The sequence below is a fragment of the Epargyreus clarus genome, unplaced genomic scaffold (genome assembly GCF_041222505.1).
Source record: "Epargyreus clarus isolate Ecla_fem2 unplaced genomic scaffold, WU_Ecla_fem_2.2 ptg000016l, whole genome shotgun sequence".
Taxonomy (NCBI): domain Eukaryota; kingdom Metazoa; phylum Arthropoda; class Insecta; order Lepidoptera; family Hesperiidae; genus Epargyreus; species Epargyreus clarus.
The window spans coordinates 6,872,831-6,898,279 of NW_027332224.1; the positions used below are offsets into that span (position 1 = coordinate 6,872,831).

At 35.7% G+C, this 25,449-nt stretch overlaps 1 protein-coding gene across 1 annotated transcript; it reads left to right on the top strand.

The window, feature by feature from the left end:
• Window positions 1–5,761: 5,761 nt before the first annotated feature.
• LOC140748788 (uncharacterized) lies at window positions 5,762–25,035 on the top strand. The gene is made up of 4 exons (XM_073081680.1): window positions 5,762–6,278; window positions 7,621–7,839; window positions 23,072–23,229; window positions 24,698–25,035. The coding sequence occupies exons 1-4, from the start codon at window positions 5,762–5,764 to the stop codon at window positions 25,016–25,018; spliced, it is 1,215 nt and encodes a 404-aa protein (XP_072937781.1). The 3' UTR covers window positions 25,019–25,035.
• The last annotated feature ends 414 nt before the right edge of the window (window positions 25,036–25,449 follow it).

Consider the following 25,449-nt stretch of genomic DNA (forward strand, 5'->3'; position numbering starts at 1 on the left):
TTCCAGCTAAGTCCTCAGGGGTAGCGGCGCATCTGTGGCCGATCTTAGGTGGGAATATCTAATCCTATCTGGGGTTGATTACAGATGTCCATGGGCAGCAGTAGCCACTTACCATCAGGTGGACTGTATGCTCGTCTGCTACTCCTATATTATAAAAAAAAATTAACTGGGGTAGACAATATGTCCATCATACACCCAAACCAGGGGCCCTACCACCATCTTCTAAAAACCATCATAGTTCAGGGGTACTACCATCTCTTAAAACAATATTATTTTAAACATACTTTCACTTTTTTTGCAGGAAATTTAACTTTTTATGCAAAATTTGACAATTTCAGTTGGTTTTATACAATGGATAAGCGAAAAATTAATAAGGGTTTAAGTTTGTTCAACTGTGTATGACGGAATGTTTTAGTGTTTTAAGGAGGAAATAAAACTTTCCTGAACTGTGATGGTGTTTAAAAGATGGCGGTAGGCCCCCAGAAAAGTTTTATTTCAATATTGCATAAACATTATTTTGTGTCTTACCACGACCTCCTTGAAACATTATTTTCAATGTATGATTAAAATAATATTGTTTTAAGAGATGGTAGTATCTCCCAGAAGTATATATTTGACTGGGGTCAGATCGGTATGGTGCCTACTCCGCGACGTGAGCAGTTTTTAACCGACGTCAAAAAAGACATTCTGTATTCAACCGATATGTACATATTAATACATATATATTAATTACTCTAATAAGAACGTAGATAACAGATATACTAACGTTTCGTTTAGAATACTCGTACTTACACGTAATCGTAATTTTTTTTATATTCACTTCTTTAACACAAAACAAAACTTATTGAGCAGCACAATGTTTATAGCGGGTTAATATAAAATAGAAAAAAGGGATTTTTTTTTTCTTTTTTCCTCCCGTTTACTACAACTCATGGCACAATGTATACTGTACAGGCTTCCGAGCAACGTTCGCATACGGTCCGGGCTGAAGATCAGTTGCCGAGATCCAATCTCGGTTTTTTTCTGAGCTCCGGAACCTTTTTCATAGACTTTAGCTACAACACTCGATTATGTATTTTGTTTGTTTTTACATTTTATTTTATTTTATTATTTTTAGTTTTTTTTTTTGTATAATTTGATTTCTTAAGAAAATTTAGTTAATAAGTTAATTAAGTTTGTGTTTCCATATGTGTATTTTTGGATTTGACTGTTTATTATGTGGTATAATTTGTTGTTGTTGCTTAAGTTGTTGAAATAAATAATCTATCTATCTATATATGTAAGTTTACTCCGCGATTTTCTCTAAAACAACGATTTTTTCTTATTCATCGAATTTGTAACGAGTTTTATCGAATCGAACTCAAAACAAACGATGCCACATAACACTATGCCTCATAGGCATTTAATAACTATAATTAGTCCGTATGGCTTTACAAAACCATTGTTTGACTAAATAGTTACAATATGGCCACAACGAACAAACATCGGTCTAACATTCAACCTATTTAAACACGAGCTTTTGCCCGCGGCTTTGCTCGCGCTACGAAGTAATATTTTCATCCCCTATTTTATCCTCTTGGGCGTAGAATTGATCAAAATCCTTTCTTAGCGGATGCCTACGTCATAATATCTACCTGCATGCCAAATTTCAGCCCGATCCGTCCAGTGGTTTGGGCTGTGCGTTGATAGATCACTATGTCAGTCAGTCACCTTTGAGTTATATATATTTATAGAAGCTAAGCGATAGCCCAGTGAAATGTTATGGATCGGGAGTCTGGGGTTCAAATCCCAGTCATAAAAATGTTATGTGAGTATTAGAAATGAATTTTCACGTTAAATGCTAATAGGAAACGTCGTAAAAACCTTTTTAGGGTTCCATATTCAAAGGGTACACGAAACTACTATTTATTTGTCTGTCCGTCAGTCACAGGGCTCTATCTCTTAAACCGTAACAGATAGACATTTGAAATTTTAAAGTGTGTATTGTTATAGCTGCTACAACAAAGAATAAAAATTAATAAATGCTGAAAATAAAATGGGGTCCTTGCTTATACAAGATGACATGAAGGAGTCCGTACCACCAAATTTAATTATTTTATTTTTATTATTGTTATTATAGCAGCTATAACACAGGCATTGGGAAAATGTAGAGAGTCAGATAAAGATAGACCTGCGTGTCAGACAGACAGAGAGCGGAAGCATAATAGGCTTCCATTCTTAACCGACTTCAAAAAAGGAGGAGGTTACTCAATTCGACCGCATAGATTAATAAAGATTACTCACTCCTAACAAGAAAATGTACCCAGTTTTGAGAATTGAATTGAATTAGTTGCGTAAAAGAGTTTTGCCACGTCTCCGTGCTAAAATGTCCCTAAAATATTTGAAATAATTATTTATTTATTATGTCAATTATGCAGTATTAGTTATTTATTCGTAAATTTTCTCTAAAAATGTTTTTATTTGTCAAGAATTCAAAAATGAACTTTCTAATAAGCCGTTTGTGGCTTCATTCAATTTCAAGGCGGCGAAGTATCTTTACTAATCTATGTTCGACCGTATATATGTGTTTTTATGTTGGTTCAGAGATTTTTTCGCGATGCCGCGACCGATCGACATGATTCAAACACTATTGTATGCGGCTAGTTCCACAGGGGGTCCCATTTCGAAGAAATTTGAAAATTTTCGCCAGTTTTCTCGGAAAATTGGAAAAACCCGATTTCATATAAACGTCAATAACTTGCATATTTCGCGTGAAGTCGGCGCTCAATATATTTCGTTGGATAACAGCGTAAACAGCGTGTCCAATATGAGCGCCGTCTTCAGAAATATGTACTAAACCAACATTTATTTGAAATATTTTTTACTTTGTAGTGACATAGAAGTCGGTTTAATTTTTTTGTTAAATTATTTTTTGTCCTCCAGTCATAGATTAGTAATGATACTTCGCCGCCTAGAAATTGAATGAAGCCACAAACAGCTTATTAGTAAGTTCTTTTTTTGAATTCTTGACAAATAAAAACATTTTTAAAGAAAATTTACGAATAAATAACTAATACTGCGTAATTTACATAATAAATAAATAATTGTTTCAAATATTTTAGGGACATTTTAGCACGGAGACGTGGCAAAACTTTTTTACGCAACTATTAATACTACTATATATAACTTTAGGGGTCGTTCAAGTATTACGTAACGCAATTGGGGGGGAGGGGGGGTCTTGTAAAACGTTACGATGCGTTACAGGGGCGGGAGGGGGTCTTCCGTAATATACGTTACGTAACATTTTTTTAATAAAAAAATAGGGAATTAAATCTCCTAAATTGGCAACCCTTTTAATTTACGTTTTACGGGAAATCCTTTGAATGAGTGGGTTCAGCCGAACTAAATCCTGAGTATTCTGAGTTAGACTAAGTATAGTACAGTATAGCAGTATGTATACTTTGACTATACTTAAACTAACTTAGAATACTCAGGAAACCTAGTTAGGCTGAACACGCTCTTTGTATAGTCTGGTTGTCATTTTTAATTTGTTCTCACAAGTTGGCAAATCTTTTCGTTCATATTTCACGGGGAATCCCTAGATTGTATTGTACGTCATTTAATGTTGTTTCCGTTGTCAGTATTCGTTAGTGTTTATAGACAAGTAGAGATAGGTTGTACTAGGTAAATTTGGGACTAGGTATGTCTGTTCCTAGTATTTAAAAATACGTGATTCAGAAACCTGTTCCACCTAGTCCCATAAAGTCTCATTAGTTAGTACAATTTGGTGTGGACTAGGAACTTATTCTTGGACTAAGAAGCTAGTTCGTTCATGCCTTGCATCAATACGTAAGGGCGGTAAGGTTTGCACGCGCACTCACTAGTAATAATGAATTGTAATCTTTCCTTCATACTTTATACAGGCTTAGGACTGTCAACGTCAACGTTAGATTTATCGAAATAGTAGTTTGATTTATCATTAAAGGTTTCGTGAGCCGGCGCGGCGTCCACCTAAATAACATTCGTATAGATTCGGAATAGATACACGACTGAACAATTCCGAATTTTCACACATTTGACATTTCATACTTAATTCGCATCAAGTATCTGTTTGATCCGACAGCGACTAGGTGTAGTTAAAAAGGACAAGTATATTTTTGCCTGCCCATGAGTTGATTTTTTATTAGTTTTTACTCTTATTCGCATTAAAAATCTCTTGTTTTATTTCTTAGTATTATAAAGTAAATATGTAAGTAAAAGTATCCTAAGGATAAAAACTATAACATAACTTTTTAGCGAGTTTAGGGTAAAAATTGACACTTGAGTGTTACGTAACGTTAGGGGGGGGGGGGGTATAGAAAAACGTTACGGTGCGTTACAACGGGGAGAGGGGGGGTCAAAAATCTTCTAAAATTGCGTTAAGTAATACTTGAACGGCCCCTTACGTACTCATCTATGTCTTCAGTATAGAACCAAAAAAGGTATGAAGATATATAGATAAATCCTAACTAATATTGTAAATGCGAGTATGACTTTGTTCAACACACTTTCACCTCTTAACTACATCACCGGATGAAAATTAGTCCACTTATTGTCGAAGGTCTAGAAAGAACATGGGTACTTTTTATCCTGAATAAAAATGCTGTTCCCGAAGGCTAGATAAATATTCGCTAATATCATTAATTATTTTGTACTTATTTTTATTCATTTTATTATTGTCAACAATACTTAGTTATGATGCAACAATAGATGGCGTTGGGGTGATGATGAATAATACGTAAACAGAGGATAATAAAATTAAAATACATAACTATACTAAAATATGTTTTATGTTTCTTATTTGTAATAATAATATTACCAGTTATAGTAGTACCTAAACGGATTGTAAAAATTTCAACCGTCTTCTTAGTACGGTTTAAGAGTTAGATCGAAAAATGCCTGAAATCCGATTTGTTGTATGGAGACTCTCTTCAATATTCAACTTTATTTTATTTTTTGGTATTTGTTGTTATAGCGGTCACCGTTATGTATCCTCTGTAAAATTCATGTGTCTATCTATTACGGTTCCGGATATAGCCCTGTGACAGACGGACAGACGGACAAACAGCGAAGTCTTAGTAATAGGGTTCCGTTTTTATCCTTTGGGTACGGAACCCTAAAAACAACTATTGTCATCGACCTCTGACGGGGAACGAAGCCACGTGAAAAAGCTAGTTAATAAAAAGAAGTACTCAATCAGTTAGTATCAAAGTTTCATAAGCGTAATGCAAGTATTTGATTAAAAAGATAATAATTAATAATGAATCCCATATAGGATACAAATCGGTCAATGAATATCGAATTATCGCCATTTTCCGTTTAATATAGGTACTTTATTATCTGTGACACGTGCCTTGCCACAGATAAATGATATTAAAAAGTTGACTTCCTGTGCCTATAGTGTTTCTCATTTGATGGTAGAATCCTTTGTGGTTCGACTCCGGCGGCACCACCGCCACACCTATTTCTGTTATAACAGCAATGGTAAGCGCTGCTGTGTTCTGGTTTGAAGGGTATGGTAAGAGAGACATTTTCCGAGGCGTTACGGCTTATTCCTCAGCGGCGCGTCTGTGGCCGACCTCAGATAACTAATCCTATCTGGGGTTGATTTCAGATGTCCATACGGTAAGGCTACTGCTTACCATCAGGTGGACTGCAAGCTCGTCTACTATATTATAAAAAAGAACAACCATCTAATCGTTTATTTTGTTCACAGGTCGACAATGTAAAAGTTGGACACGCGATGTCATCAGACATTCTGACAACTATGTACCGCCGACAGTCCTCCGAAGAGGAGAAACCGCTCGAAATAGACCAGGACTCGAACCCAGACCACAGCCGCTCAAACACACCCAAAAACATGAAATATTACAAGCAAATTGACGACGAAAAAACCATACTCAATCAGGGAAAAAAGTCTTTTTGTATCGACGCCTTACTATCCAGACATATTGAACCTGAGACCAACCAGGACCGCATGACTCAGCAGAAGTATCTAGCCTTAATCCAGAACAAGAATTACATAGCCAGATACCAAAATGAAAACTACGATACCCAGATAGAACAAAACACGATCAGCAAATGCCAAAGACTGGATAGTTCGAGTTTCGAGCGCGTAGACACAGAGAGCCCCAGGTCGGGGCAAAGCAGCCCCAGGAGTGGGACCCCGTCTGACGATGGCAACAGGTCTGAGAGCTACAGTCCGCCCATCTCGCCGGGAGTTGAAGGCGTGAATGAGGAGTTTGAAAGCTATAGACCTGGTGAGTTTTGTGTAATATTGGGTATTAAATACTTTTTCTGTGTAAAACAGTGTAGCATGATTGTGTTTTGGTTTGAATGGTGTGATAATGATGAAGCAGGGTTATAAATAAATGTAGATACTTATATATCCTTCTTAGCAAACCATTGTCAATTACAGTGTAAACTCCATGTAACGTCACTCGATTTAACGACAAACTCTCTAAAGCGTCGAAAACAATTGGCTTAGTTGGTTTAGCTTATATTCCATACAATGACACACTCTACATAGCATTACACCCACTCTCAATAACGACCACAATTGAGTAATAAAAAGTACCTTTTAAGTTGCTAAAATTAGTAAAAATTGCGCACCTGTGTACGTTATTTTGTCGCTTTATTATCCTAGCCCGCAATAAACTCGACTGTCGGCATCATGCATACGAAACTTACTTCCTTAGTCACCAAGATGCCTCAATATCAGAAGATATGAATAAAATAATTTAAAAAATACAACAAAATTACTGGTGCAGCAAAAGACGTCAGAAAAAATTGCAGACTACACGCAATAGCGTTCAAATAAGATTATTTTTTATGTACATAACTACTAACACTAGACTGAAATAAACTTTTTCTTTTTCTAATTCTGATTTTTCTTCTCTCCATTTAACGACCACTCTCTATAACGCCATAAAATGCACAGTCCCTTCAGTGCCGTTATATAGAGTTTACACTGTATAAGCAAATGACTGTCACAACTTTTGTATAAAAATCAGTTTTGTATTATCGATATTTCTTCAAACGTAAAGAATATAAGTAAAAAGTAATAATAGTAATAACTAGTAAGATTTCGTATTTATTTAGATAACTGCACTAGCGCAATGATCTCTCAGATGAAATCTCAGATTCTTAAATTAAGATTAAAGGAGTTTTTACCACCATCTTGATGGTTCACGAAACATGTGAATTGTGAACATCCAGAATATTGTGTGACAGTGGTCTAGCAAGGATCTGAAATCAATCATAAATTTGTCTAGAAACTAAAGTTGCAACACTACAAAATCTACTTAAATTAGTTTGCCTTTTTATACTCACGTCACTGTTTTAATCCTGGTTGAACGGGATGAAAATATAAATGGGGTTGGAATTTGTCGAATCTCACAAAACTCTTAGTTTTCTCCAAAATTTTTCAAACTAGGCACCTATAGGAAAATATAGGGAAATAAACAAAGTAAAGATTTTTGATTTGATTTTGATTTGAAAGAATAAATATGGCGGTTGGGTTTTTATAGTCACACTGATAAGAATTTTATTTTAAATAATTGCTTCTCTTAACTCATTTCTAAACAAAATCATTTCTTCCAGGCATCATCCCCAAGCCAGGGCTGTTGCCCCAGAACCCAGCGCTAGTCGCGGCGCAATCAGCAGCACTCTTCAACTACCCCCAGCTGCCCCAGGGCCTACCCCCCGGGGCGCCGATGCCCTCCGCCTTCCACCACCCTGGGGACCGGGTCCTCCATCACATGCAGCTGGAGTGGCTGGCGAGGACCGGCATGTTCTACCACCGGATACCAGAACTAGGTGGTAAGTAATTATTCAGTTTTTATTTTTTATAATATAGGAGTAGCAGACGAGCATGAAGTTCACCTGATGGTAAGTGACTACTGCCGATCATAAACATCTGTTATCAACCCCAGATAGGAATAGATATTCGTACCTGAGGTCGGCCACAGATACGCCGCTAACCCTGAGGAAAAAAACAAATAAACTACTAAAATATAATAGACAGAAAAATAATTCATAAATTAATAAGATTTTTTAAAACTCTGCAAAAAATGCGTTTATTTAAAACTCAAACAATATAAATTACGACACCTACTTTTATAACAAGCTTCATAATCAAGCCATTATCCAAATAATTGCTAATCACTTAAAAAAAATACACTTGCAAGGGGTGGCGATGACGGACAAACAAGGGTAGTGCATTTGCAGTACCGGGTGTCAGGAATGTTTCGGCTTTGTCAACAGGTCACGATAAGCCGTCATGTGTTACAATTTGGATATTTTTAGATAAAATAATCTATTTATATATAATTTTACCCAAACTATGTATTGGCATTCAAAAAGTGCTCAGTAAAGAACCTATTTTGAATAAAAAAATGGTTTTGATTTTGATTTTTTGAATGTATAGATTTTACCGCTTTTAAAAACGAACATTTCACAGTACTATCACAAACATATTATACAGGAATTGGAGTCTGTTTTTAATATTGATATAACTGCTTTTTACTACATGTAAATGAATATACATACGGTACATACACCGAAATGACATTTTTTACAATTTTTGTCTGTCTGTCTGTCTGTTTGTTCTGGCTAATCTCTGAAATGGCTGGACCGATTTTGACGGGACTTTTATTGGCACGTAGCTGATGTAATAAGGAGTAACTTAGGCTACTTATATTTTAGAACTAGCTGTGCCCCCGTTTCTTTATAACGCGGGGCACAGCTAGTATTTAATAAATTTATTTAAATATAGGTATTCTCTAAAGTAGGCTTTTTAGTAACGTCAATTTATTTTTCGTATTATTTTCATTTGATGAACCCTTCGTGATGCCCTTTTTTTTATAATATAAGAGTAGCAGACGAGCATGCAGTCCACCTGATGGTAAGTGGCTACTGCACCATGGACATCTGTAATCAACCCCAGATAGGATTAGATATTCCTACCTGAGGTCGGCCACAGATGCGCCGCTACCCCTGAGGACTAAGCTGGAACGCCTCGGAAAAGTCTGTCTCCCTTACCACACCCTTCAAACCGGAACACAGCAGCGCCTAACACTGCTGTTATTAGGTAGAAATAGGTGTGGCGGTAGTGCCGCCGGAGTCGAACCACAAAGGGTTCTACCACCTTCAAATCACCTTTTATTTTATACATAAAAAAAAAATTGGTCCGCAACCTTTTGATGTCCCTAAAAGTAAGAAAATTAAATAATATCATATCCATATTATTTATTAAGCACAAGAAGGTTCCTTATCGTAACGTAGGTAAAAATATGTACCTATAGCAAAAATACATTTTTTTTTCAAATCAAATCAAATCAAATATAATTTATTGTGGAACATGGGTACATGGTACATGGTATTTTGAAGTTGACAAAGCATTTTTTCAATCTATGTTATTCTACTTAGTAAAATCGCTAATGCATAAAAATGCACGTTTGATCGCTCTATCGCCAAATGCTTCTAATTGCACTTACATCCCAAAAACCTGCTACAATTAATTTGACCAATGAATTGCTCGATATAATGAGCAAAGTGTGACATCTGTGCCGTGTGATTATCCGCACTTAATCACACCCCATGCGCTTAAGTAACATTATAAACACACCCCATAAATAAAACTATTCATCCTTAACCAAGGGGTAGGTACTGTTGAAATATTTTGGACCACCGGCTTCGAAATTAGGATTTTTAGGCACATTTTTACAAGTTTTCGAGCGTATATTTTTTTTTATAATAGGTAGTAGGTAGATGGGTATGTAGGTAGGTATAATAGGTAGATGATAAGTGGCTACTGCCGCCCATGGACATCTATAATCAACCGCAGATCAGATTATATTCGTATCTGAGTTCGCCAACAGATGCGCCGCTATCCCTGAGGACTAAGCGTGAATGCCTCGGATAAATATGTATTTCTTACCGCACCCTTCAAAGCAGAACACAGCAGCGCCTAACACTGCTGTTATTAGGTAGAAATAGGTGTGGCGGTCGTGCCGCCGGAGTCGAGCCACAAAGGGCTCTACCACCTTCGGAAGTAATTTTAACAATTATTATTTTTTTGTCTAGGGGTATGTTTTTCTGGCTAATCTTCAAAACTGCTGGACCGATTTTGACGCGACTTTCACTGACAAATTACTAATCTTATAGAGAGTAACTTAGGCTACTCATATTTAAAAAAAGTTAGTGATCCGCGCAAGAAAATTAAAACCAATATAACTTAAACTTAAATTAAAAAAAATATAACTAACGACTGTTATAATAAATTAAATTATACATTTATTCCCTGAGATAAACATTTTAAATCTATCTATCAATATTTAATTATCGGAACATGTGCCAACTGTGATTAACCGTATTAAATCACCCGCGGTGATGGCTATGATCACCCCCTACGTAGGGTGCTAAGTAGGGCAAGTGATATAACTATTCATTTGTGAAATTACACGATTGGTTCAAATGGTTTAAGTTGGTAGTTTTCGGTTGTAGAGGTAATTGATTGAAATAACGTTGATGGTTATTTAAAATTTGTTTACTAAAGTTCAGTAGTACCTACTTCTACCATAGATAAGTATAGATATCTCACCGCCTTGTAATTGAAGGAAGCCATTAAATGACTTAAACATTAATGACTTGAATGGCTGTCGTGGTGTAATTTACGCGGAACGATGCCGACATGCGCAGTTAAAACACGAAATCGAAGAAAAAGTGCGAAGAAATATCGTTTCGTTCGTAAATGATCTAAAAATTACATTTTTTAAATAATTTTCGAACACGAAAATAGATGACAGTGACAATTGTCAAAAGGTTACATTTTCTTCTTAGGAGTGAGTAATCTTTACTAATCTATGACTTCTACTTGCAAATAATTTATATCTATCTATATCAGAAGCAATATTGCTATGTATAAGTCTATATAGGTTTTAATTAACACGCTGTGTATTAAGAGTATATCGTTTATCAGACACACTTAGGGAGAGTTCTGTTGCCTATATTACAGTTTTTTTTTACCCATGTCCCTGTAGTTTCGGGACCAGAATACGGTATCTTTCGGGCTTCCGGGGTTGCGGGTGGCAAGAGTGGGAGCTCGAACCGCCCGGCCAACGGCCCGGGATGGACGGCGGTATGTGTGGTCGCATACCGTCGTGCCACCAGACGGTGTGGCGAGCGTCAAACTCACCTGGGCGGAGCCCGACGGGGCAACGCGCTAAGAGAGCTCCGGTTGCGTTCTTTTGGAGATCCCGGAGCCCTCTACGCAGCGCCGAGGACGGCCACCGGGGGGGTTTTAGTGCGGTAAGAATCCCACATAACCCTACGTCGCTCCCACGACACCGGGTACCTTTTCCCCCTCGTAAACAAAAAAAAAAAAGTTTTTTACCCAGTTTAGATGGAGGCAGAAATAGATGTGACGGTGGTGCCGGAATTAACCACAAAAAATTGTACTACCTTCAGGTTTATTTATTTATAAGTTTTTTATACGAAAAAATAATAAAAGAAAACAATATAAAAATACAGTACAAATCAGGTTATAATGTAGTCCAGTTCAATCGGTTAAGTAGGATTTCTAACCAAAAATGTATTTTTAAATTTACATAGGGACCTACATACTAAAAAGTTGATAAAAAGTTTGTAATAAGTACATTTTATTCGATTTCTTAAGAAAAAATTTAAAGGGTGTGGTTTCTGATCAATTTTGCAACATACCTATCTTCAAATGTTCATGTTCTGTCCATTTAAGATAAAATTAAGATAAACAATCTCGTTTCTCGACATAGCTTTGAAAATATGTACCTATCTACGATCAATTTCTGTTCATGTACATATATGGCCATGATGGACGGTTTTTTGGAATTTTAAGCAGGAACCCTAATTATTTAACAGTTAAAAGTAACTTGTCTGAAATCATTATCTTTGCGTAAAAAACGTATGTAACTTAAACCTTATTAAAAAAATTGTAAGCATTTAACCAAAGGTAAAGGTGGTACAACATGTGGTGGTTCGACTCCGGCGGCACCACCACATGTATGTCTGCTTACAACAATGTCAAGTGCTGCTGTTCTGGTTGTAAGGGTGTGGTAAGGTAGATACTTATCCAAGCTTTCTAGGTTAGCCCTCAAGGGTAGCGGCGCATCTGTGACCTCATGTAGAAATATCATTTGGGATTGATTACAGTAGTCCATGGGCGGCAGTAGCCTTACCTTCAGGTGGACTGCATTCTCGTCTGCTACGGAAATTAAAAAAGTAAGCTAAGCTTCGCTGTGTCCAAAAGTCGTAACAACAGACAAACAGATCGGTTTTATTTATATATTTAGCCTAAGATAATATATCTCGGATACCAGTTACCCAAATGTATGATTGATGAGAGCTAGATATAGATTTTATCTTGTTTTTCTCAAATTTACGCCAGATTGCAACATTTCTGATAAGAAGAGCGTTCTTGTAATGATGACATAGAACAATAATCAAGTTTTACGTTTAATAGGGCGATTGCGGTAATAGTGTCACTTTTATTTTTGTCTTAAAGTGAATGATTTTTCTGTTTAAACAGGAAATAAAAGTACGATTGAATTACTGTACACACAATACAGTTACTATTAGATAAACTATATTTACTTAGGGATCTAAAAATACGGGCAGGAAAAAAGTTTGAAGATAGGATCGAATGACGGTACTAAACAATATAAATTGTAAAAGAAAAGAAAAAATATATATGGAAATTATTTGATTTTCTTTATAAAGGAATGCACTCAGGTACAGTATCTCTCACTCTTTGAGACTCTCACTCCACCCATATTATTCAAAACTTTTATATCCGATTTGGTGACGATTCCAGATAGATTTTTATTTCAGATGTCCGGTAGGTTTTTTGCGAAGATACACATGCTCGTTTTAAATCAGAGTTGAAATACAAAAATACTATATCTAGAACGGATAAAACTTGATTTAAATAATATTTATTTCAACATCCTTAATAATAAAACTAATGCAAATTAAACTAATAAAACTAAAATTGTAAGATTAAATTATAAATAATAATAATATCATCTCCAAACTAAGTAGCTTCAATAGTGCTTCATGACAAATTTCACCAATATTGATATTACCAATAAGTAGGGTAACTGCACCATTTAATGATTATAGCGCTCCCATATGTCGTGGACCTGTTGGGACCACTTTTTATTTCGAGGGTGGATGTAAGGGTTTATTGTAGGGTGTCGAGCAAATCCTGTGGGTTATGGGTTTACGTTTATTAGCTGGTGAGGTAGCTGTGAAATTTTGTGTGATAAACAAAATGTGTTTTTGAAAAAAAAATGGTGCGTTTAGGAAAATATGAGAGTGAATGATTATGACCCCGACATCTTAAATTATAGACACTATGAAGTTGGGTATAATTAAAAATCCAGATTTTTATATAAGTAGTTAATAAATACCACTATTTTTTTATATTATACGAGAATGCCACTAGGCCTTTGTAACCACTAGGTTTACAATAAAGTTTAAATAATAAAACTACCAAACTAGTAATTTTTGAAGTACTTGGTGTAAGTACCTATTTTTTTGTAATTCGTCACTTTGTGCAATATGTGTGTTACACATTGACTACGTAAACTACTCTTAAAATGTCTGAACTAAGTTAAATGTTACAAAATTAAAAGAGGATTAACTACAATGTCCATGGATATCTATAATCAATTAACGTACCCATGGACATATATAATCAACCCCAGATATGGTATAAGATCATATCTGAGGTGGTCCACAGCTGCGTTGCTAACCTGAAGACTCTCTAACTACCTTGAATGTAACCAAAACAAAGCAAAGCTTAACACTTTAAGGCAATGGGTGTCATTTTAAGGCAGCAATACTGCGTGCCTACATGCGTTTTAGTGACAGTGGTGCCACGGAAAACAAACCAAGTCTACCACCGTTTTTCACAAACAACTCAAAACTTATGTAGAAGCGGAGTACATACTTAATTATCGTTGATTAACTGATTAAATAATTAGTCGGTACATTAAAACGTTTTCTCGTTGAAACTTGATTTAAAAATTAACACGGGGCTAATTAAATTCTGTCTCTCAAAGGGTTTGGCCTTAGTGACGGCGGAATGAATGAAATTACTGACAATAATAACTGAACAAAATATATTGATTATCCTTGTGTCTGTTTAAAGTAATTTTAATATATGATGGTTCTTATAATAGGAATCTTCACGATTTTTTCAAAATTATTCCAATTGACTAAACTAAAACGATTATAAGTGACGCTTAATGGTAAAACTTTATTTTCAGTGGTTTATTTAATAAAAATCTATATCTACTTGTGACAATATTATAGAAATAAATACCAAGAATATTAATTTTTGTATTATGAGAATGATGAGCCATTATATTCAATGTGCGGAGGTAAATTTGGAAATTTCCCTATATTTCCAACTTATATGCGTATTACAAATATAACTATTAACTAAGTTGTTCTGTGGTTAAATAAAATATCGTAAGGAAATCTACATGTATTAGATTTCTTCATATAGAGTTGTGAAGTCTACCAATCTACACATAATCAACGCAGTAGACTATGGTCTAACCCTATTCGTTATATTGTGACCTAAGGGTTAATTTCTGTTAAATAGAACTCAAAATGTACACAAACATTCCTTTCTTTTCTCTTTCTAGACATAAATATGACATACTTCTTATTACGCACTATTAGAGCAATAAGAACGATTTTATAATGTCAGCAAAATTAACCAACAATTAAAATAAAGCGATGTACAACAGAAAGCAATAAACGCTACCCGCCCGCAGTGGGACCCTACGGTCTAAGCCAATTATCAGCAGCAATTTGTTCGCGCAAACAAAGGGTCTTTCGGACCCTTGACAAATTAGATCCACGTGGATAGGGTTGGACGTTGTAATGTATCGATTAGTTGAAATATTTTTTTGTAATGTATTTTTTCTCCTGTTTGTGTGGGTTTTGAAGAATGGAATAAATTGCAATCTCCTTAAAAAAAAAACAAATGCAGGTTTTTTTGTATGTTTATACGTAACAAAATGTTGCAATAATTATTAAATTTGATACAAAATTAATAATGATAATAAATACACATTATAAGAGATAAATTACAATTATTATTTACGTAATCATTCACTTCATATGGATATACAAATAAAAAGAAATACATAAATGGTTTTAAGCTTATAACTTCACGCTACACTATGTTTTGGATGCCATGCACACATAATACATGTTTGCCTTTTACTAATAAACCGAACGAAGCTTATGTTATCCTGTTCCGTATTCCTTGAGTAGACTGAATAAACGTAACAATAAGTAAGTGCTCAAGTATTTTTGTTTACCTCACATGTTGGCAAAAAATAGAGACAAAACGTAAAGCGCCATTTTGTCAATTTAGACATTTAATGTTACGTTACTGGCACTATACTTCTGATACAATCCGCTACGGGCGCTGATTGGGATTTGTATGGGCAAATACGTAAACATATTTGTTTACGTAAACATATTTGTTTACGTATTTTGGTATTCCAAAACAGTCATATTTGTCAAAACGTACAAGTTCTTCAAAGTTACGTCAAAGTTCTTACAATGAACTCTTATTTTTCATTTCTTATTATTATTTACTGAGAAGACGGAGTTTTTCTCTAAAAGTCTTTTTTTGTGTCATTACTGCTATAAGCCACAACTCACGGCAAATATAAGCAATTAACGTTATTTGTAGATATGTCGATATCGATATCGATATAAATCCTGCCCCTCCCTTAAAAACCAAAGCGTTAAGTTGGCGGAAAAAGGGAGCGCTTTCAGTGTGTTTCAGTAAGGAATCTATTTATACAGCGCTTGTGTTTGTGTGTTGTTATATGTAGGTAGTAAAGTCAAAATGGTACACACAAAATTATTATAAGTATTACGTTTACGGAATTATTTTTAATTTAAATTTGAATAGTCAATAAGAAAAGACAAGTTCAGTATCTTTTTACTCGACAGCTGAGAGTAATGTATCTCGAATATAAGTATATAAATGCATATAAGATTTAGAAGGTGGTAGAACCCTTTGTGGCTCGACTCCGGCGGCACCACCGCCATACCTAGTTCCGCCTAATAACAACAGTGTTAGGCGCTGCTGTGTTCCGGTTTGAAGGGTGTGGTAAGGGAGACATACTTTTCCGAGGCGTTCCAGCTTAGTCCTCAGGGGTAGCGGCGCATCTGTGGCTGTGACAAATAGCGGAGGCTTGGTAATAAATAGGGTTCTGTTTTTACTTCTGGGTACGAGACCCTTAACAGTAAGATTAGATTAAAGAGTAAAAACACAGTGAAAAACATTTTGAAGGTGGTAGAACCCTTTGTGGTTCGACCCCGGCGGCACCACCGCCACACCTATTTCTACCCAATAACAGCAGTGTAATCCTATCTGGGCTTGATTACGGATGTCCATGGGCGGCAGTAGCCACTTACCATCAGGTGGACGGCATGCTCGTCTGCTACTCTTATATTATTAACGAACTCTTATATTATTATGAACAGGTGTTCCTAAAAAACAGACAAGTATTCAAACTGCTCTCAAATGTGTCATGACAAATGTCATTGTTATTATTCATTACAAAAAACAAACAATATTAGGCAACAATAAAATAAATAGAAACAAATTATCGTTAACAATACCTACATTAGGGGCTTTACCCTACATAATCATGAAAATAACTAAATGTAACCTTTATTTCATTATAATACGACTTAATTTTAAACTAGGGTTCTTTTTCGGGCCTTGAAGAACAAAAAAAGATTATTTGGTGTCAAAATAAGGTATATTTTCGCTTGTTCTTGTAATAGGGTGTTTATAAGTTGTGACATATGATTAAACTGTACCGATTTGTTTAGAGGGTGGCTCTGTTAATTGTATGGCTAATTTCCACCCCCTCTTTAATCCAATTTGGCCAGTTTCATGGTAAAGTACCGTTGAAGCGGTTTGGCGTTTTATTTGTAATATTTAATTATTTTGTGTTATTTAATAATGATTTATTTATTGTAAATATAAATTAAGTATAGGTCATATTATGAAGAGATCAGTAAAGATTACTCACTCTTAACAAGAAAATGTAACTAGTTTTGACAATTAAAATTATCACTGTCATCTATTTTCGTGTTTGAAAAATATTAAAAAAATGTAATTTTTAGATAATTTACGAATGAAACGATATATCTCCGCACTTTTTCGTCGATTTCGTGTTTTTGCACTCCTAAACTGCTCATGTTGGCATTGTAATGAATGTAATCTGTTAAATTAAATTAAATTGTTCCGCGTAAATTACACCATGACAGCCATTAAATGGCTGACACAATTGACAGCCGTTGAAGCCATACAATGGCTTCCTTCAATTACAAAGCGGTGAGATTTCTATACTTATCTATGGTTAAAATAAGTACAAATATGTACCTATCTGTATGCGCTTAAAAATTGTGATTATTTTAGAAATATATAGGAACACTTCTTATTTGTGATTTATAATATTATATATATTTATATATTACCTCGGCTAAGATAGATTAAATTATCTTTTTACTTTTTTACTGAACCAGAAAATGGTACAAACTAGATGCAATTACCCTACTTTATACCATATAGTATTACTAGCTCAGAAAAATTATTTTCTTGCTTACAAGCTCCAACAAATCTTGCAAACATAAAATTATCTCGCTATCTCTTTCATTACTAGACAGCAGATTACCATTAGAAAGAGACAGAATCCCCTTATATGTTACGTCTTGTCGGGGGAGAGAATTGAATTATACTGATTGGCGACTTATGCTCGGTAGCGCGGCATAATGTCATTGTGTTGTCGCAATGTTGCCAGGGTTTTCCTGAAATTTGCCAGATATTATATTATTATATAGGTATATAGTAGGTGTTTACTTAAATTATTGTAAGTCAATTTAAAAGTACTAATGCTATACTAAGTACCTTCTTAATATTACAGATTTTTGCAGATGAGAACAGAAATTATTTACTTTCTATAATTTATATTTTTATCTTTATGTAAATATCTTTTGAAGTATGCTTATTTCGTATAATAACTATATCTACCGAGCCTATCATACGATGCGTCACAAATATTTTTTTTAATTCTCATATTTTCAAAATAAGTTGCACGTTCATGATTGTTTCACCTTACTTTTTGTACCAAATTTCTATTTTCTTGTTCTAGATTCGAAAATAACATGCTGTGACTGACATGCACATAATGCTATAAATATTTAATGCTTTTAATTTAGATTCGACTCCGGCGGCACCACCGCCACACCTATTTCTGCCTCATTACAGCAGCGTTAAGCGCTGCTATGTTCTGGTTTGAAGGGCGTGGTAATGGAGACATACTTTTCTGAAACGTTCCAGCTTAGTCCTCAGGGGTAGCGGCGCATCTGTGGCCGACCTCAGATAAGAATATCTAATCCTTTTTCGGGTTGATTACAGATGTCCATCGGCGGCAGTAGCCACTTACCATCTGGTGGACCTTTCAAATTTCTTAAAATATCTCTCAGGCAATAGGTTTTTTTTTCCGATATTTCTTTTTATTTATAAAATTAATTAATTTGACTTCGGCTTCTCACGCTACAAGTCCAAGTGTCACATAAAAAACTTTAAAGTTATAAGACGCGTCATTGATTCTATAACGGTTTTTCCATCACATATACGGGACCCTAAAACGACACAAAAACATACATAACATAGAACCGATATTAGCTATCCGTGGTAAATTGATGCTTCCTACGCGTGGGGCATTACGATCGACCCCGATAGAGTTTGCTCTACAATCGCTAAACTTGAAATATGAAATATTGATTATTTATACTACCTTAGTATAATTCTACTTTTGTATACTGTGCTCTGTTTTTCTATGTCATTACTTTATAATATAGAAGTAGCTTTTTATAATATACTAGCTGACCCGGCAAACTTTGTACCGCCTCAAAATCTATTTATCAAATAAAATATAGCCTATGTTACTCGTAGATAATGCAGCTTTCGAATGGTGAAAGAATTTTTAAAATCGGTACAATAGTTTTTGAGTCTATTCATTACAACCAAACAAACAAAGTTTTCTTCTTTATAATATTAGTGTAGAAAAGGAGCATGCAGTCCACCTCATAGTAAGTGGCTACTGCCGCCCATGAGCATCTCTAATCAACCTTACTTAAGATTAGTTTCCCACCTAAGGTCTGCCATAGATGAGCCGTTACCCCTGACCTCTGCTCTTTATTACCACAACCATCAAACCAGAACACAGCAACGTTTAAACTGCTTATTATCAAACCAGAACACAGCAGCGCTTAACACTGCTGTTATTAGGTAGAAATACACGTAACGGTGGTGCCGTCGGATTTGAACCACAGAGATTTCTACCACCTTTGATAGTTTTGTTGTGTTTCGATTTCAAACACCATTGCTATACTTATTCTCAGTCCTTCTATCAAGTTTTTTTTAAATATTCGATGTGCGGACACACGAAGCTTAAATTAAATCTTTATTACACGTATCTAGGTTATGTTATCGCCAAACTCCTAGTCCGCTCTGAAGTTGTTGCGAGCAGGTGTAGTCATACAATTTGCTATGGCGACGCGATTCATTTCTATATTCAGAGCGGACTAGCAGTTTTACGCGGACTATACCTAAAAGTAGGGACCTATTAGAAATAATTTTAAAGTAGAGCATACTCAAAACCATTTCCCAAGACATCGGGGTTACGGGGTACATAAATCCTTACAGATTACCTGGCTTCTGTTTGTTGATTTATTGTGAAGAACAGGGAGGGAAGTTTTACTTGTTACGTGATTCCAAGGGTACCTACTGCCTTGCCTATATAGCCTTTGATAGAAAGAACCCTTTACCCACTACTGGGCACGTCTCACAACTTAAAGGTTGGTAGATGGTAGTCGGTTGGTGTTCGACACGGGTCACACTCCCGCCACATCTATTTCTCCATTTTCACAGCAGTGTAGCGCTGCTGTGATCTGGTTTGAAATATGATATGCTAACGCTATGTAAAAAAGCGTACTATAAAGTAAGTGATTATTTGACTGACAAAACGGTGTGGTCTGAATTAGCTCCAGCTCCACATGTACCATTACGTTAAGTTAACATTGTCAAAAATTTTTTTTTTTAAAAAGATGTGTGTTATGGAGTTTCTTTCGCCGCTTCTTCTCCATAACGAAACACCTTGTGAAGTGGTGGTAGTTGTTTTGACATTCAAAAAGTGCTCTGTAAAGAACCTATTTTGAATTAAAAAAAATGATTTGATTTGATAAGGGAGAGACAGTTATATGAGGCGTTCCGACTTAGTGTTCAGGCGTAGCTATTTGTGCCAAACTCTTTTAAAACCTCCAGTTAATCCTATCTGGAGTTGATAATAGATATCCATAACCGATAGCCACTTACCAGGTGGGCTGCATGCGCGTTCAGTGAACACACTGCATTCTCGATATTGAACAACTATCCAGGAGCATCTGTAACCAACTCCACATAGACCAGGTTCTACCTGAAGCCGATCACATGCGTTGCCACTGAGGACTAAGCTCGCCTCATATGTAAGTCAGCCGGCATCCACACCCTTAGAATAAGCTACCCTTAGGCTAGAATTAGGTGTGACGGTGATGAGGTACCACCACATCTATATCTCCATTTTATATATTCAGGGAGGCCTGAACCACACTGGCTCTACAATTCAAAGCTTCCCAAAGAACCAACGGTATTTTATAATAATTTAAAAGTAGCAGACGCACCACTATCCCTGAGGTCTAAGCTGGACCGCCTCGGAAGAGTATGTGTTCCTTACCGCACCCTTCAAACCAGAACATAACAGGACTTAACACTGCTGTTATAACAGAAATAGGTGTGGCGGTAGTGCCGCCGGAGTCGAACCACAAAGGGTTCTACCACCTTTAAACTTTACTGTAAACTATTCTATTTCTTTCGAAACTTCCCAAAAACTCAATGGATATTTAAATGCAAAGAGCGTGTGCCCATAATCACAAAACAAACAATAGTAACATTAAAATTGACCATCACGATATCTCAACGACCGATTTGGAACAACCATTACCTTCTTCTCAAAAGTCACGTTCAGTCAATATCATTTATTGATTTTCAATGTGGGCCCTTAAGCACGGAGCCGTATTTATTGAAGGGACTCGTATTTTTAATGTATTTTTAAATATTTTTCAAATGTTTGACTTCACTAGCTGTGCCTTGCTGACTCATTACGCTCGGAAGATGGACTTTATTTCTTTTTCGAACAAAGTTAAAGCTTAAAACTTGTATGAATAATCACAAGTAAGGGTTAAGTATTTGTTTATAATACTTACTTATTAATTTTATTAATTTTCATTTAAATTAATTTCGAAATTGGACCACATAAGAAAATTTGACATTTTATATTGATAACACAAGACTTAAGAAAAAAAAGAAAATCGGCGGATAAAAAAAGAAAATATATTTTTAACCGTTTTGTCTTTGACTTTTTTTTTGACAATGATAAGGATGATAGGTACCTATATTAACATTTACCAGTTAACAATGTTATTAAATTGAAAAAAATCCTTAAATACTTAAAAATAAACGTATGTAACCTAATGTGTCAATTGTATTTATTATATCAAAATAATTACTAAAGCAAAATTACGTACCTAAAAATACCTAATAAAAATAATTTGGCATAACGAGCCACGCAACCCCAAATCGCCCGAAATTATTCACGAAAAAAAAAACACGTTGACAGGTCTCCCGCCAAAAGTTAACAGATGCGTTCAGGATTATCGGTTTGTGCAAATACAACCAAATGTCACTACGTATTTCCGAACGCTGCTTAAATACTTTCAATGGATTTCTAACCTTATTTTTGTAGCTTTAGGGACAATTTAGTAAATTCTGTTGGTTACGTTCAAATCCTGTTATCCTAATTGATAATTATCATTTTTATGGGCTTAGTGAAAATGCCGCCCTTTTAGCCGGCGATAAATTAGTCCACTAATTTCATTAGATAGTTCCTTGTATTAGATAAATGGATTCGTTGATTACATTTGGGCGTTACTCATGTTTACATTGGGAAAAATATGTAGTGTGTTATATTGATAGCGCGTGTCGAGAACTAATTGCTTAAAATATTTATCATTATTATTCTTTGTGTGCGTAATATACCTGAAAATAAAATCTTTCTTATTTATGATTTTTTTGTGTACTTAGTAAAATTTTATTTTATTTATGTATTTAAAATAGAATAACTGATGATAAGGCCACTCCCGTCGGGACATCAACTCAATACAACATTTAACTACTTGAGATCGTTCACAAAAATGTATTATTTTTCCATAGATTAGTAAAGATTACTCACTCCTAACAAGAAAATGTACCCCGTTTTGAAAATTGAAATAGTTGCGTAAAAAAGTTTTGCCACGTGTCCGTGCTAAAGTGTCCCTAAAATATTTGAAATTTTTATTATAAATTGTTTATTTATCATGTAAATTACGTAGTATTAGTTAAATATTCATAAATTTTCTCTAAAAATGTTTTTATTTGTCAAGAATTCAAAAAAAGAACTTACTATAATAAGCCATTTGCGGCTTCATTCAATTTCAAGGCGGTGAAGTATCTTTACTAATCTATGTATTTTTCCTGAGGACTAAATTGGAAACGCCTGTCTTACTCCCTTCGAACCAGAACACAGCAACGCTTAACAAAGCTTAAGGCAGAGAGAGGATTGGCTATGGTACTTCCTAAGTCGAACCACGAAAAGTTCTACCGCTATATAGAAGACATATTTTCCAAGGCATTCCAGCTTAGTCCTCAGGGGTAGTGACGCATCTGTGTCCGACCTCAGGTAGGAATCTAATCTCATCTGGGGTTGAATACAGTCCATGGGCAACAATAACCACTTACATGTGGACTGCATGCTCGTCTGCTACTCCTATATTATAATCAAGTGAAACATATTTAACTTGCAAGCTAATTAATCCCTCTTCTTCCCAGGTGCCCCGCACGCCTTACTGGGCAAGACCAGGCGTCCACGCACCGCATTCACCTCCCAGCAACTCCTGGAACTGGAGAAGCAGTTCCGGATGAACAAGTACCTCTCCAGACCGAAGAGGTTCGAAGTCGCCACCAGCCTCATGTTGACGGAGACACAGGTTTGTTGTGGAAGTTTTTTAGTCCGACTGCGACACAATATAACCCAGTTTTTTTATAATATAGGAGTAGCAGATGAGCATGCAGTCCTCCTGCTGGTATAATCCGCGCCAAACTGCTAGTCCACTCTGAAGTTATTGCGAGCAGGTGTAGTCATACAATTTGCTATGGCGATGCGACTCATTTCTATATTCAGAGCGGACTAGCCTTTTTGAAGGTGGTAGAACCCTTTGTGGTTCGACTCCGGCGGCACCACCGCCACTCCTATTTCTACCTACTAACAGCAGTGTTAGGCGCTGCTGTGTTCCGGTTTGAAGGGTGTGGTAAGGGAGACATACTTTTCCGAGGCGTTCCAGCTTAGCCCTCAAGGGTAGCAGCGCATCTGTGGCTGACCTCAGGTAGGAATATCTAATGCTATCTGGGGTTGATTACAGATGTCCATGGGCGGCAGTAGCCACTTACCATAAGGTGGACTGTATGCTCGTCTGCTACTCCTATAATATAAAAAAAACTAGCAGTTTGGCGCGGACTATAAGCAGCTACTGCCGCCCATAGACATCTGTAATCAACCCCAGATAGGATTAGATATTCCTACCTGACGTCAGCCACCGATACGTCGCTGCCCCTGAGGACTAAGCTTGAATTCCTCGGAAAAGTATACCAGAACACAGCAGTGCTTAACACTGCTGTTATTAGACACAAATATGGCGCTTGACAAAACACAAATAACTCTTCCACCATTCTCACATAGTATGTTACCCTCATAAGAATTTCCTTGAAACCTCAACAGCGTATATCATAAGTGATAAAGATTAATTTAAACCCGCCCCAAGCAATAACATTTATGGCGGCAACCCCTATAATCTTGTCCCGACATCTGTAAACTCAAATCCGGGCATCTTTCAATGTGACATCCGCCATTTTGCGTGTCAAAACGTTTTTCGGGATATCCTTTAGGGGAGTTGGGGCTGGGAAAGTTTTTGTGGAGGTATTTCGGTAAAATATATATTCGGAGTTGGAAATGGTTTTTCCCTTTGTATGTCTATGTGTATATTTGTTTAAAACACATGAAGATTGTTGCTACAAAGTCGGATATGAAAATAAGATGTTTTCGTTTATTTTCTCTTGTATACTTAAGGTGATTCAATAACAATTTTAAATGAGCGGTTTTAATTTTTTTTACTTGTTTATTGTAGAGAATAGAGCGAAAAGTATCAAAATGGAAATGCCGCCATTTTGGATTGGGCATCATTTTCATGTATGATTTGATGACATTAGAAAAATAAATTCTTCACACATTTTTAAATGTAACATAATACATTTTTAATATTGAATTAACTGTTTGTACATATAGCTACTACTTTTTCGCAAAGATCCTATAAGATTTAATTCAAATAGGCTATGATTTACAGAACTAAATGTTTTTTCGATAATTTTTCATCATTTTAACAGAAAAAAATTCTTCAACAGGTCAAAATATGGTTCCAAAACCGACGAATGAAGTGGAAACGGTCCAAAAAGGCCCAACAAGACACGAAGAAGGACTCACACAGCCACACGACGGACGACAAAAAGAAGGAGACCGACGAGAAACCGCAGCAAATGGCGGCCGATTTGACAGCTGTCAAACCCCCCATGCTAGACAGGGACAGAATTATCGCGCTGGAGCGAGAGAGAGCGATGGCTGCCGCGAATTTCAATTCGAATTTGGAAAACAACAGACGTGGTATGGTCGTTAACCAAGATGGCGGGCGGAGTGGAATGGATATGTTTAGGCCGTATGTAGTATGAAATTAAATGATTTTATTTGTTACATGTAACCATAGACAAGAATTTTTTTTAGTTTTTACGTATTTTTCATTATGAGGCGACATACAAATTTATATGAATCGATATACCCCAAAAGATCTGTAGTTAATGTTTATGTCTAATGTTCTTATTTGTTTTTTTAAACGTCCAAAATATATGCATATAAGATAGATGATGGCCGTAAAAACAGAATAATAATATTTACCTTCTGTTGCCCTACCAAAACGAATATTAAGAAAATAGCATGAAAAATACAGATGCCATTTTTTTTATTATATCGTTACTTTTAAGCCATTTATGTGGCTTCGCTAATTTTTCATGTTGTCAGATATAGGAGACATCTTATATATAAAATTTTCGTGTCACAATGTTAGTTAACGTACTCCTCCGAAACGGCTTTACCGATTTTCACC

Excerpts from the sequence above, each read along its gene's own strand:
- LOC140748788 (XM_073081680.1), top strand. The coding sequence starts at position 5,762 with ATGTCATCAGACATTCTGACAACTATGTACCGCCGACAGTCCTCCGAA. Across the intron at positions 7,840-23,071 it reads CCGGATACCAGAACTAGGTG|GTGCCCCGCACGCCTTACTG; the intron begins GTAAGTAATTAT and ends TCTTCTTCCCAG. Across the intron at positions 23,230-24,697 it reads TCATGTTGACGGAGACACAG|GTCAAAATATGGTTCCAAAA; the intron begins GTTTGTTGTGGA and ends ATTCTTCAACAG.